The sequence below is a fragment of the Gracilinanus agilis genome, chromosome 3 (genome assembly GCF_016433145.1).
Source record: "Gracilinanus agilis isolate LMUSP501 chromosome 3, AgileGrace, whole genome shotgun sequence".
Lineage (NCBI taxonomy): Eukaryota > Metazoa > Chordata > Mammalia > Didelphimorphia > Didelphidae > Gracilinanus > Gracilinanus agilis.
The window spans coordinates 452,238,583-452,256,183 of NC_058132.1; the positions used below are offsets into that span (position 1 = coordinate 452,238,583).

Consider the following 17,601-nt stretch of genomic DNA (forward strand, 5'->3'; position numbering starts at 1 on the left):
AGGTTCTTCCTGCTTATGTAATCCCCTTACCTTTGGGGGTAGGGAGGGATTGAGAGTCTTAATAAAAAACCACCTCACCAACTGTTCATTAGTCAAAGATGTCTTGGGATGTCCTAGGGAGAAGCTGAATAATGAGCTCCCAGACTGGACTTATAGATCTACCTAAAGGACTTTTGGAGTTTTTTGTTGAAGAGGAGGCCACTGAACTATCAATCTGTTGGTTATATGCTATCCTAATCAATAAATTGATATTGATATCCTTATCTAAAAATTAGTCTTTTGAATATTTTAATCATAAAATCTGACCTCAGATAGATACTTATTTAGCTGTGTGACCCTGAGCAAGTCACTTAAGCACAATTTGCTTTTCCTTTACCTCTCTTCTGCCTTGAAACCAATGTTTAGTAGTGACTCTAAGACAGAAAGTAATGTTTTTTTTTTAAAAAGGATACACATTCAAACATATTCCTACACCCCAATGTGTGGAGGACGTAATCTCAATTTTGGACCACCCCATACTCTCTGGAGGGAGGGAGAATTAGGTTCATAGCTTTACTCAAAAGGACCATTCCAAGTCCAAACCCTGCCTTGGGTTTGAATCTTAGGCACCCTAGCCTCTGAGCTTCTCAGCTTCTCTGCTAGGTGGCAAAAATATACAGCCTGGAATCTTGGCTCTAAGGTCACAAAAGAATTGGCCCTTCTCCCACCTAGCACTCAGAAAGACAAACACCCAACAAATAACCTAAGACAAACCCCAAAGTTCATTTCTCAGGTCAGCAGTATATCAAAAAGAACTCTTCCCTCCTCTTTGGTTCAGGTCATAGTGCCTGTTCTGTGGGTGGATCTTTACTCTTTCTGGATTCAGAGCAGAAAATGTACACACTAGAAAGAGAATAAGAGTCCCAGACTACAGTTTTAAAAGATGCCATCTGTTCCAACTATGCAGCCAATCGGGCTATTCCTACCCACACCATAGGGGAAATGAAGAATATCTTCTTTCAGGAGGTAGGCCCTCATCTTTAGGTGATCATGCTCTAACTACCTGTGAACACTTCCCCACTGTTTGAAATATTTGCCATCCATGCTAACAGCAGGAAACATCAAATGGAAAAGGGCACAGTTTGGACATAGTCCTTCCCCCTAATACAGATTACAGATTAATTTTCTGAGAAAGCATAAGTAATGTCCTTCCGCTTTTTTCCACTGTATCAGAGAATGAAGGCTCAAAATAGCCAGTATTGCACACTCCTGTACAGTTCCAAACACCCAAGACAGCCAATAGCATTCTGGTGATTTGAGTTCCAGATTTCTCACATTAAATTTAGCATTTCTAATATCTGTATTCATTAATACAACACTGGGCCTGGAGTCTGGATTACTTGAATCCACATTTGACCAGCTGTGAGATCCTGCTCAACTGTTTTTCTCAATTTCCTCAAATGTAAAATAGAGATAATAACAGCAGCTATATTCCAGGTTATTGCAGAGATTTTAAATGATACAATATTTGTAAATTTCAATTAAAAATCCTGGGCAGAAAATTTTTTCTGGAGTTCCTGCAAATGGGAGGAACCCAATTTTATCCTAATCAAGCCATTTTCCTGCATGCTAGGTTCCCCTTCTCCCCACCAAATGTAAGTGTAAATGTAAGTTAGCCCCACTCTCTGAAGGCCAGGTGTGCTACATTTTACCTTTCCTCTAGGCCAGTGATGAGCAAATTTTTTAAAAGAGGGGGCCAAAGGAAAGGAAATGCTCATCTGTCATTCTGTTTCTAAGGCAACTCTTTCAAAGTTTAATTGTATGATATCCTACTCATTGTATTTGTCAGATTAGGAATAATGTTGCAGGGCAGATAGAACATTTCAGGCCCCCCTCCCCCCATCCACCATAGTTTGCCCATCACTGCTCTAGTGTTCTCTGGAACCCCTAAGGGGTTTGGATGCTTGGCCTTTGTTATTGGCTCCAGCTCCCACCAGTAGTGCTTCCTTGATTTGTAGGGGTTTCTCTTACACCCTAATTTCATTTAACCTCTTAATAGATGAATTATTTTTGCAAAGGAATATGTACTTCAGAGGTATAAGAAATTACCATACATATTACCAATACATGGGCAATAAACCCCTTCTGCACTACTTTGTATTCTCTAGGGAGGGAAAGGGGATTTGGATCATACTTCCATTCTTTTATAGAATAGTTCTAAGTCCAAAACTGCCTTCGGACTTGACTCTTGGGGTGCCTTTGGCTTCTCAGAGCTTCTCTGCTGGATTGGTTTACTATAGTGTCCAACCTGGATCATGGCTCCAAGGTTGCAATGGCTGAATTCCATGGTCGGTGGGGATTCTTATTCCCTTGATCACAGGACTGAAAAGGACAAACGAAACACTAAAACTATAACACTCCAGGCCTGTTCCTTAGGGCCACAGGGTTCAAGAGAAAGCAGGAGAAGGTAGCCCTTCTCCCTTTTCTAGTTTATTTCCTGATGCCTGGCCAAAAGAACAAAAACAGAAAAGAACCAAAATATGACTTTTTCCTCCATCATTTCAAACATATTTTTTATTTCTAATCTGTCAACTTTTAAAAAGTAAACATGCTGCGTTTTAAATGACCATTTTGCAATAATAGGCATATTCTTTTTGCAATTAGCATTACTTTTGTTGGTGCGATAATTATTTAACTATAAAAACATATATTAGTGTTTTCTTGTTATATGAAAATTTGTCAGTGTTTTCTCCTCTTCCATATTTTCATTTAACCTTACCTAGTAGTCAGAAGCTTGACATAAGTGAACATTATTTTTAAGAAATCCTAGTCATTCTTATTTTTCTCTTTCTCTTAAATGTTTTCTCTTTCTGATGATGATAGAGCTAGTTTAGAAAAGAACACTGTAGTGGGGTGGGGTGGGGTGGGAGGAACAACTGGGTGGTATAGTAGAATGCCAAGCCTAGAGTTAGGAACACCTGAGCCCAAAGTCAGTCTCAGAGCTTACTATCTGTGTGATCCCAGGCAAGTTACTTAACTATGTTTGCCTCCGTTCTTATCTGTAAAATGATTTGGAGAAGGTTATGGCAAATCACTCCAGTATCTTTGCCAAGAAAACCCCATATGGGGTCACAAAGAATTGAACTCAATTGAAAATGACTTAACCTTATGTTAGAGAGGTAGAAAAGACTCCCTTTTTAGAGCCGTGAACCTATAAGTAATATTCAAAAGACAGGCAGAACATGGCACTTTGAGAAGTAAAAATGTGTTATTTTTAAAAATGAATTTATCTACTAAGTAGTTAAATTACAGTGAAAGGGAACTCTGTTTTCTACTGAACTTTTCATACTGAACTTTTCAGTTTTACTCTGAATGAAGGGAGCTTTAGGCACACATAATTGAAGTAATTTGATAATCTGCCCAGCTGGATGTGAGCCACAGCTCTTTTCCTGAAGGTGCATAAATTTAACTCCAATGGTGATGGTGAAGCTCCAACCCAACTGTAAAAATAGGAATCTGCTCTGAGTAATGCTTACCTTTTTTTTGGCTCACTTTACCAGCATAGTATTTGAAAGACAAGGAAGAATCTTACTGTAGTGAAAAGAGATTCATAACAGAGCCTTAACACAATCTTTCTGCTCAGTTAAATTAGACAGTATATTTATTCTCATTGAAGCCTCTATGAGGTGGAATAGGGCAATAGCACCAACCCAGTTGAGTATAGGGGGAGCAGCTGGCAGGGTGTTATAGCTAATCTGCAGTTTGGATAATCTATTAATCAGAAATTTATGATATGGTCTCACATTTGGAAGGGATGTACTGCATTTACATGAGCTGGTATAATTCTAATACTTTAAGATATTTGTAAGGGCAAAAAAATTAAAAAATTTTTCTGGAGCCATGAAAATGACATAGTTTTAGAAACATAAGAGGCAAATTAAATTTGTAATCTTTTTTTGGAAAGTAATTGATTTTATATCTGTGTATGTATAGTTTTGATTTCCCCCTCCCCCCTTCTTTTTTCCCTACAGCATCCTTTGATGGGGAAAAACATGCCACCAACCTTCCTTCTGTGAACAGTGCATCATTTGTCCTTCGTTTTCTGGAGAAACTCTGCCACAGTCTACAGTGTGATAACCTTTTTAGTAGCCAGCCTTTCAGCCCTTATATGGGAACTACCCATAGCCCGACAGAATATGATAGAAATAAACCAGGTGACAGAAAATACATTCTGCATTTTTATGTTACTTTTTTCATTGTCAATAAAATAGCTAACTTTAAGAGACCTATCTTTCTATAGAAACTAGTATTTATTCAGGATTGAACTGTGTATTGAAATTACAAGTGTTATACTCTACATTTTCTTTGTTTTACAAACATAAAGGAAATGTCTCCGTTTATGGGCAATGGAACTTAAGAATCAAGGCCTGTGGGTTTTGTTGAAATTCTCTCTTAATCATTAACCTTTCTATATTCTGTTATCTGGTTATTACTTAGAAAAATAACGTAAGGTGGACACAATATAAGAATATTTGAGTACTTTTCTGTGGTAGTATAAAATAAATTCATAACTTTCATGATCACAAGGATAACACATGACTTAAGATCTCCCAGATTCTGGGCTTATACAAACCTGATCCAGTATATCAAAATGTATTGTGTATTCATTATATCTCCATTCTTTGGACTGGAAAACCTCCACCTGCAGCTCATGACTTCATAAATGTAGCTAGTAATGTTTTTACCTTCCATATAAGCACTCAAGGTAACAAATAAACATAGCAAATTCAGGATTGCATTTCCATATAAAGGGCAGAGGACTCATGAACAAATATACAAAACTTTTGAGTGATTCACTATACTCAAAATGAACCCAATCTAGTTGTTTCTCTAACCACAGTAACATTTCTTGTACCTGTTGCCTTCTCTTTATTCATAACCATTGTACCCTAGTTCAGTTTCTTGTAATTGGCATCTCTCCTTCTACTCTTTGACTTCTCCAATCTCTCCTCAACACAACTGCCTAATGATTTTCATTAAAGTTCAGAAATGACCACATCTCTACTCTTAGTAAAACTCTGGTAGCTCCCTATTGACTGTCACATAACAGCATTATCTGAACCATATGCCATCTTTAAAAAAATTTTGTTTTTATGTGGGTTTCATAATTATCAGTATGGTTTCCATGGATATAATTTATTAATAAGTATATAGGGAGGCTGTGCTCATCTTTTTTTCCCAACTGTTAGGTATTTTTAATCATAAAGTTATAGACTGATGTAGTTGGTGATACAATAAGGTCTGAGGGGAAATCATTGTTTGATGGTAGATGCCTCCCCACATACTTACTGAATGAAATACCATTTCATACAAGTAGGCATTGATAATGTACACCAGGAATTTCAAAAATGTCATAAGGAGATGCTCAACAGCATAGACAGAGATAGCCCTTTTAGGCAAAATTTTAAAGTGGGTAATATATATTTGGTCCCTTCTGAACATTCCTGCTCGATCTGGATGTCAGTTAATCTTTGCCAAAGTCATAGGATTTGGAGCCAGAAAGGACCTTAGCCTCTAAGGGCCCTTCATTTCATTTTTGAGGTCCGTAAGGCCAAAAGAGAATTAATCTCCTAAAATCTAGATAAAAAAGGGATAGAACCATGGTTCTAACTCAAGCTTTTAAAATTGATGCCAGAATTCTTGGCCATTAAACTTAAATGTAATTGTTAATTTTGAATTAAGATATTAGTTTCTAATTTAAACTCTAACATAAAAGGTTTTTTAGGGGTATTTGTATTTTAAAGCCATATTAGTGAAGAAAGCAGGTTAATGATGCTTTGGCTAAGGTGCTGCTTGCTAACTTGTAAGGGTAGGTTTGAATTTGTAAAGGGAGTTCTTTAAAGGATGTGTGGGAGTTAAAGCACATCATGGTGCTAATCATTGTGAGGCTAGCACTCAACCAAAATGCCTATTCTTCATAACTCGACACAAAACAAAAGACAAGTTTTTTTGACAAGCATTTGACTGGAGCATAATATATTAAAGTAGCTTCTAAGACTCACAGCTGTGTACTCACTGTAGAGTGATTATTCTAACTTGGCATGGTACTTCTGGGATAATTAACTTCTGCAAAGTTAGATGTTATAGAAATGTGACATAGAAGGTGCTTTAGAAATAGTCTGAGTGAGTAAACCAAATATTTATGTTATGAGTAAATCTTTAGCAGTTAAATAACATGGAAACATAAATGAGTTTTGTAACGATGTAAAAAAAAACAGCTCATAGATGTAATACGTATAATAAACTTTTTTTTTCACAGCAAAAGAAGAAATATTAGAAAATAGAAGTACTAAAAGATATTCTCAGGATTCTCCACCTTATACTGCCCCTCTTTCCCCTAAACTTCCTAGAACAGAAGTGCATGCATCTGAAGGTAACTATCATTTATTCATTCTGAAGAATGGGAAAATATTTTGAATACCAAGGCCTCAATAGTTAGGATTCTAAATTAGTACCAAAGTCAAATTGACAATTAGAGTCTTCTTAAAGGTCAGTTTTGTGCTTCATTGTATCCTTTGCATAGCATGCTTTCCTAATGTGATATATGTGCAGAAGTATACTTTCTGGCAAGAATGCCTGCCTATTAGCTTTTGTCATGCTGAAAGACAGAAGAGAAAAGAAGAAAGGCCTCCCCTTTCTAGTGTACTGAAAGTTTTAACTCCCAGGTTACTGATTTTTATTTTTTTACGCCAAGTAAACTCATTTTGGCAAAAATTTATTACATTTTTGTAGTAATAAATATTTGCAGGATATCCTATTTGGGTAGTAATATACTATAATTTTTGTTTTTTAAATTAAACATAAACATTCTTATTGTTACTTTCTGTGACGAGATACAAATTGCTCTGTTTCTGTATAACATGGATCATTACAGATTTATGATGATAAAATTTGATTCTAGGCTACATCTCATACAAAATTCCAAAAGACAGTCCATATTTGTTATAATAGAGATTTATTGCACTAAATATTGCTTAAATTTGGTGTGGGACTGAATCCAGATTTCATTGGTATAGAAAGGTTACCCTGTGAGAAAACCCTATCTACCAGTGCAGATTGGCATTTGCTCTGTAATTAATAGCTTTAGAATGTTGCTTAGAGGACTGAGAGATTGAGTGACTTGCTTAGGTCATAGCATCAGTAAATCCCAGAAGTGAGACTTTGACCCAGTTCTTCCTGATTTTGAGACTGAGTCTCCATCCACCATACCACATTGGTGCTTATTGCTTGAGATTGGGAAATCATTTGTTGTAAATAAATTATATTGCAATAGCTTTTATTATAAAGTGATTTGATATATAAGTCCATTGAGTAAATAACCTTTGTGGTTATTTTCAACAATAGCAGAAATATTGCCAACTGAAGAAAATGGCATGCCCAAAGACCACAGATTTTCTGAAGAATCAATGGATTCATCATTGAATTCAGGAAATCCTTCAAGCCCTGCCCGTAGAAATCCCACAAACTGTCGTACCTCAGCAAATACTACATTTTATAGAAATTCTCTTCAGTCAGTAACTACTACCTCAAACTCGGTGCCAGTCTTACACAAACTGTCATTGAATCCTGCTGGGAACAATTATTATGAAAGCAACAGGAGCCGAATGCAAAGGAGAATCGAAGGTATTGTTCTATTTAATTATTTTGAAATTCAGTTTTATTTCCATTTCAGGTCCAGATTCCCTCCTTCCCCTTCTCCATGTATTGAGTATGCAAGAAAGACAAAACTCATAACAAATATGTATAGTGATGCAAAACAAATTCCTTTGATAGTTATGTCAAAAAAAAATATGCTGAAGGTTTAGTTTAGATGATTTGTTCTACAAATATGTTATTTTGCTACTTAAAGAATTTCATGATTTTTTGTACTGTTGTTCACAAAGTGAATTCATAAGGGTGAGAAAGGGGTTTTATGGGTTCAGTATATTAAAATATGGTCACCAGAGGATTGAACTATTGTCAATCCTCAATTAAGAATAATCTCAAGTCAAAATTGACTTTTATGGAAGTTTACTTACAATTAGGAAGGTTTCAATTAGGGAAATTGAGAGAGAGAAACTTGGCAAATGCAGGACTGAGGAGGAATGACAAAATTAAAATTTTGTTGTACTCTAAGCTTGATATGAGAACAGAACAGTGTAGCAGTTCAACCTTCTTTTAGGTGACATTAAGAAACATTGTATCCAGAATTTAGGAGGATGGTCCCACTATATTCTTCTTCAATTAGACCACATCTGAATGAAGTATTTCATTTTGAACACCACATTTTTGGGATTTAGTTATACATTGCCTTCTACAATGGTTGGATCAATTCATAGTTCCACCAGTAGCACTTGACTGGATCGGAGCTAGGATGTCCTCCGCCAGAACCCTTTTCCTCCTCCTCCTTTCTTTTTCCGGAGAATTACTCAGAATTCTCTCTGGTCTCAACTGTCACCAACTGTCAACCACTCCTTCTCTGGCTCCTTTTGTCCCATCCCCCTTGCACAAATTCCATCCTTACACACAGTTCTTTCTCTGAATGTGGATAGGGTTCTTAATCATAAATCTCAGGATTATCCTGGATCATTGCATTGTTGCTAGTAGCAAAGTCTATTACATTTGATCATCCTACAGTGTTTCAGTTACTGTGTACAATGTTCTCCTGGTTCTGCTCATTTCACTCCACATCAGTTCATGGAGGTCTTCCCAGTTTTTCAGAAATTAAGCAATTCACCACTATAGCATAATAGTATTCCATCACCATCAGATACCACAATTTGTTCCACCATTCCCCAGTTGAGGGACACCCTTCATTTTCCAGTTTTTTGCCATCACAAAAAGCATGGCTATAAATATTTTTGTACAAACATATTAAATCATCTCTTTGGGCTACAAAGCCAGTAGTGGTATTGCTGGATCAAAAGGCAGGCAATCTTTTAAAGCCCTTTGGGCATAATTCCAAATCACAACTCCATCAGCAATGCATTAGACTTTGACACTTCTTTATTGCTAATTTGGTCTTGAATTCTACCCAAAGTTGAGGAAAGTACTTCCAACTTTCCTCCTCTTAATTTTCTGTCATGTGATCTCTTATACATACATCTTGTATTCATTTGGAACTTACTTTGATGTATATGTAGGAGATATTGGTCTAAACCTAATCAGTCTTTTTCCAGCAATTTTTATTGAATTGTGAGGTCTTATCTAAGTATTTGGGGATCTTTGGATTTCTTTCTATACGATATATCTAATTTATTCTACTGATCAACTTTTCTATTTTTTAAATATATACCAAAATGTTTTTGATGATTTCTACTTTCTAGTATACTTTGAGACCTGAGACTTCAACTTCCTTACTTTCCACTTTTTAAAAAAAATTTGTTATTTTTAAAGAAACCCTAAGTAACTGTGTATTGGTTCCAATACAAAAGCAAGAACCTTGATTCTGGAGTCAAGCCTGAGTTCAAATTCAAATCTTGAATGATTTTTATTGCCTATATGATATTGGGGAAAGTACTTAATTTCCCTGGACCTTAGTTACCTCAACTCTTAAGTGAGGGGTTTTTTTTAAATACTTACCTTCCATCTTAGACTCAATATTGTGTATTGATTCCAAGGCAAAAGAGTGGTAAGGGCTAGGCAATGGGGATTAAGTGACTTATCCAGGGTCACACACAGACCTAGGAAGTTTCTGAGGCCAGATTTGAATTTAAGACCTTCTATCTCTAGATCTGGCTCTAAATCCACTGAGCCACCCAGCTGCCCCCTACTCTCCAATTTTTAAAAATTACTGTTCCCTTTTAGTTTCTTAACCTTTTATTCCTCTGGATGAATTTTTCTCCACCTAGGTCTTAAATAATATTTTTTTGTAATTTGATTGTTATTACTGATGCTGAATCTAAAAATTGATTTAGATTTTGTCATTTTATTAGCATAGCCCAACAATGAACAGTTAGTATTTCTTCACTTATTCACATCTGTCTTTATTTCTGTGGAAACATCACCTACATTCAGTCAGGGGTGACAGCATTAGGAAATCAGCATTGTACACTAGAAAGAACTCTGGTTTTATAGACTTGAGGATCTGAATTCAAGTGTGAATTCTGGTATGTGACCTTGGGAAGTCCCATAACCTACCTCAGTCTCATTTGCCTTATCTGTAAAATAAGTAAAGTGAATTATGGCTCCTTGAGGTCCCTTCTAGCTCTTTATCTCTGATCCTGGGAGTCTGTGTACAAATAAAAATATATATGTAAACATAAGTAATTTGTGAGAGACATTCAGGATATTTGAGCTGAGCTTTGAAAGGTTATTCAAGAATTTCAGGAAAGATAAAGAGGAAGAGGGCATTCCAGGAAAAGGGATCGTTGTGTGTAAAGGCATGGAAGGAAGCAGGAAGATGGAATGTGGTTTGTGAGCATTAACTACAAAGGCCTATAGGGCTGGACTGAAAAGTAAATAAAAGGGAGGGATACTATATAATACTGGAAAGCTAAATTGGAGCCATATTGTGAAAGACTTTGAAGGCCATCAGAGGAGTTTGTATTGAATGTTAGAGATCACTGAGGCAAGAACTATATGGGACTCAGTCCCTCTGACCCCAAGAGGAAGATTATCCCGTGACACTGCAAAACAGGGTCAAATGGGACCAAAGTTCTTCTTTCTTCAAGGGGATGCATACTTGAGGAATGCTATGCCTATGAAAGCCAAAAGTGATCTTTAATTAAGCAGGTACTTCCATACATATGTGGGACAGTAAGCGTGGTGCCTGGATAGCTCAGCTTAGAAACAGCAGGCAGCAATTTACATATTTTTCTAACAAAGGGTGGTGGTCAATGGGCTGATCCAGGGAAGGAATGGGAGGTGTTATGGGCAGAGTTCCAGGAATAAGGGGTAAAGGGCTTTTTTGGTACTTCAAGGACAGTCACCAAGATAAGTGGGGATGAGGTCAGAGAGTCCAGTGCTTGAGTACAGGCAACAAGATAAGCAGGATAATGGGAAGAGTCTTGAGGCCAGCTGAAACTCATGAAGTAGGACTTTCCAAAAAGTCCAAGGCTTAGCTGATGGCTCTGCACTGGGTTTATTCTCATTCACTTCAAAGGACTGCTGATTCATCAAGCCATTCTGTATCCTGATTGGTTCCGTCAGTCTCACACAGTTCCCCTTCCTTACTGAGGTGGAGGGACGGGCTCAAGAAAATCAAGGCATTTTCGTTTTCACATGTCTGTGAAGCAAGAGAAGAACATGGTCAGACTGTGGCAGGTGGGTAGGCTTTGGATTTGGTGGAGGAGAGATTTGGGTCAGGGATACCAGTTAGGAATCTGTTGAAATAGTTCAGATGAGGGATATTAAGAAGGTTAGCTAGGATGATGAGCTTGTGAGCAGGGGCTGGAGGTAGAAGTGAAAGCTGTTGTGAATGAAAAAGATTTGGCAACTGATTGATTAAAGAGGAAAGGAAGAGTGAGAAGTCAAGATTGACTGGAAATTGCATTTTGATCTTTTTAAAGATTTAAGTCAAAGAAATAGTAAAACAGATCATCGATTCCTTTTTCAATATACTTTGGAAGAGGAATCTTAAAAGACAAATATTAAAGTTATCTTTGACAACTAGAGACACCAAAAGTATCTTTTTCCTGAAAAATTTACACTTTTAGAAAGAATCTTTAGAAATCCGCAATAAATGACTCACTGGTACTTCAAAATGAAATTTTATTAGAAATGTTAAGTAGATATAATGTGAAATGCTAGACAATAGGTTTTTTTCCTAAACTTCAGTGGCAGTTCTGGTAGGCCAACACAGCAAAATAAAAGTTTTCAATTCTTAAGAAATAATAAGTAACAAGATACAAATTAAATCCCATAAATCATCAGAATTTTTGTATATTACTAACAAAGTCCTAGAAGAAGAGATAGAAATATTTCATTTAAAATAACCACAGATAGAATAAAATACCCTGGGAGTGCACCTACCAAAACAAATAGAAACTACATGAACATAATTATAAAACTTTTTACACAAAGTCAGATCTAAATAATTAGAAAAATATTAATTGTTCATGAATAGGCAAAGGCAATATACTTAAATTGCCAATACTACCTAAACTAATCTACTTAATACCACCCCAATTAATTTGCCAAAAAAATTGTTTTATTGAGCTAGAAAAAATAATAAAATTCATTTGGAAGAACATTAAAGGACCAGGAATATCAAAAGAATTAAATGAAAAAAAACTTAAAAGATGGTGGTATAACAGTACCAATTTTTAAATCTTATTATACACCAATAATTATCAAAACTATCTAATTACTGGCTAAGAAATAAAAAGGTAGATCAGTGGAACAGTGCAGGCATTTGACAAAAGCATAGGTCCAGATTTGGGGGGACGAGAAATCAGTATTTGGTAAAAAATGTTGTGATAGATAGACCAATATCTTACACCATTCACTACAATAAGATAAAAATGGATATATAATTCTAGACCTAAGATGAGCTATCATAATTTCTTTATAATTAGAGAAACAGGAAACATATTACCATTTAGGGTTATGTATAGGAGAGGAATTTACAAGTCAAGAGAATGGAGAGCATTATGAGATGTAAAATGGTTAATTCTGAGAATATTAATTTGAAAAGGTTTTGTACGAATAAATGTTAAGATTAGAAGGAAAGCAGAAGATTGGGGGTGGTGTTTATAGACAACCTCTTGGATAGAGGTCTCATTTCTAAAATATATAAAGTTTGTCAGATTTCTAAGAATGAGAGCCATCCCTCAACTGATAAATAAGCAAAAGATATGAACAATTTTTGGATGAAAAAATCAAAATGATAAATGTTAGAGGGGATGTGGAAGAAAGGAGACCCCAATACATTGTTGTTGACACTGAATTAACCCAACCATTTTGGAGCGCAATTTGGTATTGCACCCAGAAAGGTATAAAACTATGTATACCTCAGACCCAGAAATATCATTGCTGGGTGTGTTTCCCAAGTAGATCAGGAAAAGAATCTATATTTTGCAAAAAATATATAACAGCTGTCTTTGTGATTGCAAAGAACTGAAAATTGAGGGGATGTCCTTCAAATGGGGAATGACTGAACAAATTGTGGTATATGATTGTGATGGAATACTACTGTGCTGTAAAAAGCAAAGAACAAGTTAATTTTTTTTTAAACTTTGAAGGAACTACATTGGATAGTGAACAATGAAATAAATAGAACTAAAAATATTATATACAGCTATAGATTTAATATTTGAAGAATAACTTGTGAATGTCCCCTTGGGGGAAAAAAGTGAAAAATGGAAACCTTGGAAGACATAATTTACATATACATATCTGACTTCTGGATGATACTTTCTATGATGTAGGGAGGAGCTAAGATACTTATAAATAAATTCTATTAATAAAAAATTTTTTAATGAAAAAGAAATGATAGGTAAATATGTTAAGTATAAATTCTAGCTAACCTGACCCCAATTTAAATATTTTATTAAACTCATGTGGCTGGGATTAGCCATAATTTCCTATTTCTGCTTACCTTTGATGACATGACTTATTTTGAAATGGAATAAAGATTTTTTTTCTGAACGGAAGCCTTTTCAGTACATATATTCACACATTCTTTGTTCAGCCTGTTCTCGTTTTTTTCCTAAAACTTTTTGGGTCAGCATGGTTCTGATTATTCAAGGGTTCCCAAGAGCCAGAATATCACTCTTCTTTCAAGTTAATTATTTTAAGATGAGTGCTAAAGCCAAGACATTTAATTAATTTTAATTTCTCTTTCATCCATATTAAAATGAGTATGTTTCCAATAAGTGGATGTTCTGTGTTTTTCCTCATTTTTTTTTTCACTGAAGCTGCAAGTTCGACAACTGGACCAGATCTCAGTGCACTAAAACGGGAATCTTCAAGAGGACTCAATAAAGATCCCTCAAATTGGTCTATAGATGAAGTAATGCGATTTGTGAAAGAAGCTGATCCTCAGGCATTAGCACCACATGCAGAGCTTTTCAGGAGACATGTAGGGGTACCATTTTGTTTGATTTTCTCCATGTAGTAACTTTTTATCAGTCCACAGGTTACTGCAATTAAAGGTTAATTCACATTGATAGTACAGGATCCTTTCAAATGATTAGATTTCTGTAACTATATACGTAAAAAATAAAGCCTTGAAAATTATTTGAGAATATTTTCTACTCCTATATCTTATTAACAATAGAAAAAAGATAGTATAGACAAGTTACTAATTTCTTTCTTCTCATGTTGCTTTACTGACCTAGTAATGATTAGATGCCTGTTGACTCATCTGTTGAAATACCTACCTAATTACTGAAATTTTGGGATGCAAATGCTATTCTTTGATATTCCCTAGAAAGTGAAACACCAGAGTACAGTAATATACAAAATAACATTTGTTCATGAAGCTTTCCCAGAACTGCCTAATTTGTTAGCTCCCTTTTCTTCAAATTATCTTATATTCACTTATGTATTCTTTCAGTAAAATCCATCTTCCTCAAGACCAAAGTTTTTTGGTTTTATTATTGTAAACCTCCCCTCCCCCCCATCTAGCATAGTCAGTGCCTTGCTCTCCCTCCCTCCCTCAGACAGAAGGGCAAAGCAAAAATACAGTTAAGTGACTTGCTCATGAACACATAGCTAGGAAGTTTCTGAGGCCACATTTGAACCCAGGTCTTTCCCACTCCAGACCTGGCATTCTAGCCATTGTGTCACCTAGTTTCCCCCACATGTTTTGTTTTGGGAAGAGAATGAGGCCAGAGGTTGATCTGGACAAATGATTACATCTGGATAGGCAAGTAATACTCTGTGTAAAAACTCTTCACTTATTCTTATCAGCAACTTCTCTGGAACTTAAAGTAGGGCCAGTGAGATTTTGAGGCACAAAGAAGCCAACAGATGTAACTAGTAGTTTTTTCTTCTAAACCATTAAAAAGAGTGGCCTAATGTTTACTGTGTTGTTTGCTTTCTAGCTTAGAAAATTCAGGGTTAGCTTATAGTATTTGTTCCTCTTTAAGGAATGTTATAATTAATATTCACCTTAAAGAAATTAATTTCATGGAATTTTTACATTGATGGCATTAATATTGGGCACTGCATAATCATGCTCCTTCATTTTCAGAGCAAGTGAATAAACAATTGAGATTGAACTTATATATGCTGCTATTTACCTATTTAGTTACTATGTTCTTAATAAATTTTTTTTAACCCCTACCTTCTGTCTTGGAATTGATACTGTGTATTGGTTCCATGGCAGAAGAGTGGTAAGGGCTAGGCAATGGAGGTTAAGTGACTTGCCCAGGGTCATACATCTAGGAAGTGTCTGAGGTCATATTTGAACCCAGGACCTCTCATCCCTGGGCCTGGCTCTCAATCCACTGTGCTACCCAGCTGCTCCCTTCATAATAATTTCTAACATTTACAGACTATTGAAGTTTACAAGGTCTCACATACATTAACTTTGTTTAATCTTTGCAGTAAGTTTTGTAAATATTTTTGCTGTGTCGTGCAGTGTTTAAATGGTAGACATTGGTAGTCTAGAGTTTGAACCTAGTAATAATCCAGTGCCCCATAGGTATCCAGGTTTGAAATAATAAAATTGGAAAATTATACTTTATTTCTGTCTTTTCTTAGTAAAATAGATATACTATCAAATTTCCTTTGAAATTTCTTAAAAAGTGGATTTTCGGATTATAGTGGCAACAGTTAGAGGTAGGAATATGGATTCAGATGTGTCATTTGACATTCATGTGCCTTGGGCTTATTGGTAAGTCATACATAGGTTCTGATGAAATAACAGTGTCTTTCGGTATGTAGATAAATAATTTTATTACTATAACTTCCATGCTTTATTTACAATTTATTAAATAGATTTTTAGAATATTTTTAGAAATATAAATCTACTTTCATTTGTCATTTAGTACTTTTAAAATAAGTGAAAATAATCTATTAGTATTCTCTTTTTTTCTTTCCTCTATAGGAAATTGATGGAAAAGCACTGCTGTTATTGAGGAGTGATATGATAATGAGATATATGGGACTAAAGTTGGGACCAGCATTAAAGCTCTGCTACCACATTGAAAGACTCAAACAAGGAAAGTATTAGAAAGTGAGAGAGACCGAGATTATTGTATTTTCTGGTTGAAATGACTTCTCAGGTTTACATATTCACCATTTTTATTTAAAAATATTTTGCTATATTATCTAGTTCTCAGTTTCCAGAAAATTTCTCTTTTAAAATGTGATATTTCTACTATTTACAGGAAATTATTCTGTTATAGCATTTCAAGATTCATTCAAGGGGTGAGAATTTAACTGACTATTGCTAGTGGTAAATTGGGGTTTATTTTTTCATATATTTTGATAAATATAATTGATATAGGAAATGTACAAGCTTTCATTAACTTTAACTTCACATTGAGAACCAAAATAGCTGAATCCCAAAGGATTTAACAAACAAAAGATTTCAGGGGTTTATTAATGTTTTTAATTGTGGCTACAAAAGTTTCACCATAGAATTTAAAGATGCAGGTGTGAATCTCATCTCTTACTTGATTTTCATTTTCTAAAGCTCCAAATGTTCGATTTGGTTATGCTTTTACAGATTTGTAGAAGGAGAATAAACATGTGAATTATACTCTTTTTTTGTTTTTGTTTTTTAAACAGGCATAAGCTTTTTTGAAGTATTGTTATTTTTGAGAGAGATGCAATTGTTATTTTATTCAGGCAATATTTATATTACTTGGAAAGGTTTTCTTTGACCACTTTAATAGTCAACTATTCAGAGATGAAAAGTCCAAAATTCTTTTTAAGCAATATAATTCCTGTTTTAAAACATTCCATCTTTTTAGTAAGCTTGAGAATGGAAATATGTATTCCTCTTTTACACTCATGTACACAGATGTATGTATGTCTTATCTGATTTTAAAAATATAAATATTTTTCAAGTACTGTACCATATTTTATTTTATCCATATTATCTATAGGTACATACAAGTAAATAATTTGTTTTTTGTGCTTTAAAAATAGCACTGTTCCCCCACACTGGTAATAATAAGCAATATGCTTTTATTTTTCTTATTTGAGGGGTGGGGGGAGATTTTATATCATTTACCATCATTAACCACTCTCTACTTCACTTCCAAGGTTATAAGGAACAGGCAGATTCATTTTCATAAAAGGAAATTTCCTGTCCTATGCAATAATCAATTTGCGTATCCAATTCTGACACATTTATTATACTATGCCCCCTTTTTTGGTTTTAATTTAAAGATTGTTTTTCAGTAAGAATCGGTCCTATATATAATATGCACTTATACATATACTTATCTTTATTGCTTTATATAAAGTTTGGTGCTTTTTTTATATAAGCTATGATTTGTTTCCTATATAAACTAATCTGTTTTTTGTCACTGCCAATTATATTTACATCAGGGACAAGAAGGTACATTTTCTTTGTAGAGAAAAACAAATGTTCTATGTAGTACTGGATCTGCTGGGAAAAATGTAATCTTAGAGGATAATTTTTATAATGTTTATTACATTTTTTTATAAAAGATTTCTTGT

At 34.9% G+C, this 17,601-nt stretch overlaps 1 protein-coding gene across 1 annotated transcript in view; it reads left to right on the forward strand.

Annotated features, from left to right (window-relative positions):
- Positions 1-16,141, forward strand: part of SCML2 (Scm polycomb group protein like 2) — a 139,005-nt gene extending 122,864 nt beyond the window's left edge. The window contains exons 11-15 of the mRNA XM_044666952.1: positions 4,011-4,193; positions 6,299-6,412; positions 7,384-7,662; positions 13,878-14,041; positions 16,016-16,141. Of these exons, the coding sequence (XP_044522887.1) occupies positions 4,011-4,193; positions 6,299-6,412; positions 7,384-7,662; positions 13,878-14,041; positions 16,016-16,141 (866 nt within the window). The remainder of the gene's footprint in view (positions 1-4,010; positions 4,194-6,298; positions 6,413-7,383; positions 7,663-13,877; positions 14,042-16,015) is intronic.
- Positions 16,142-17,601: the final 1,460 nt, after the last annotated feature.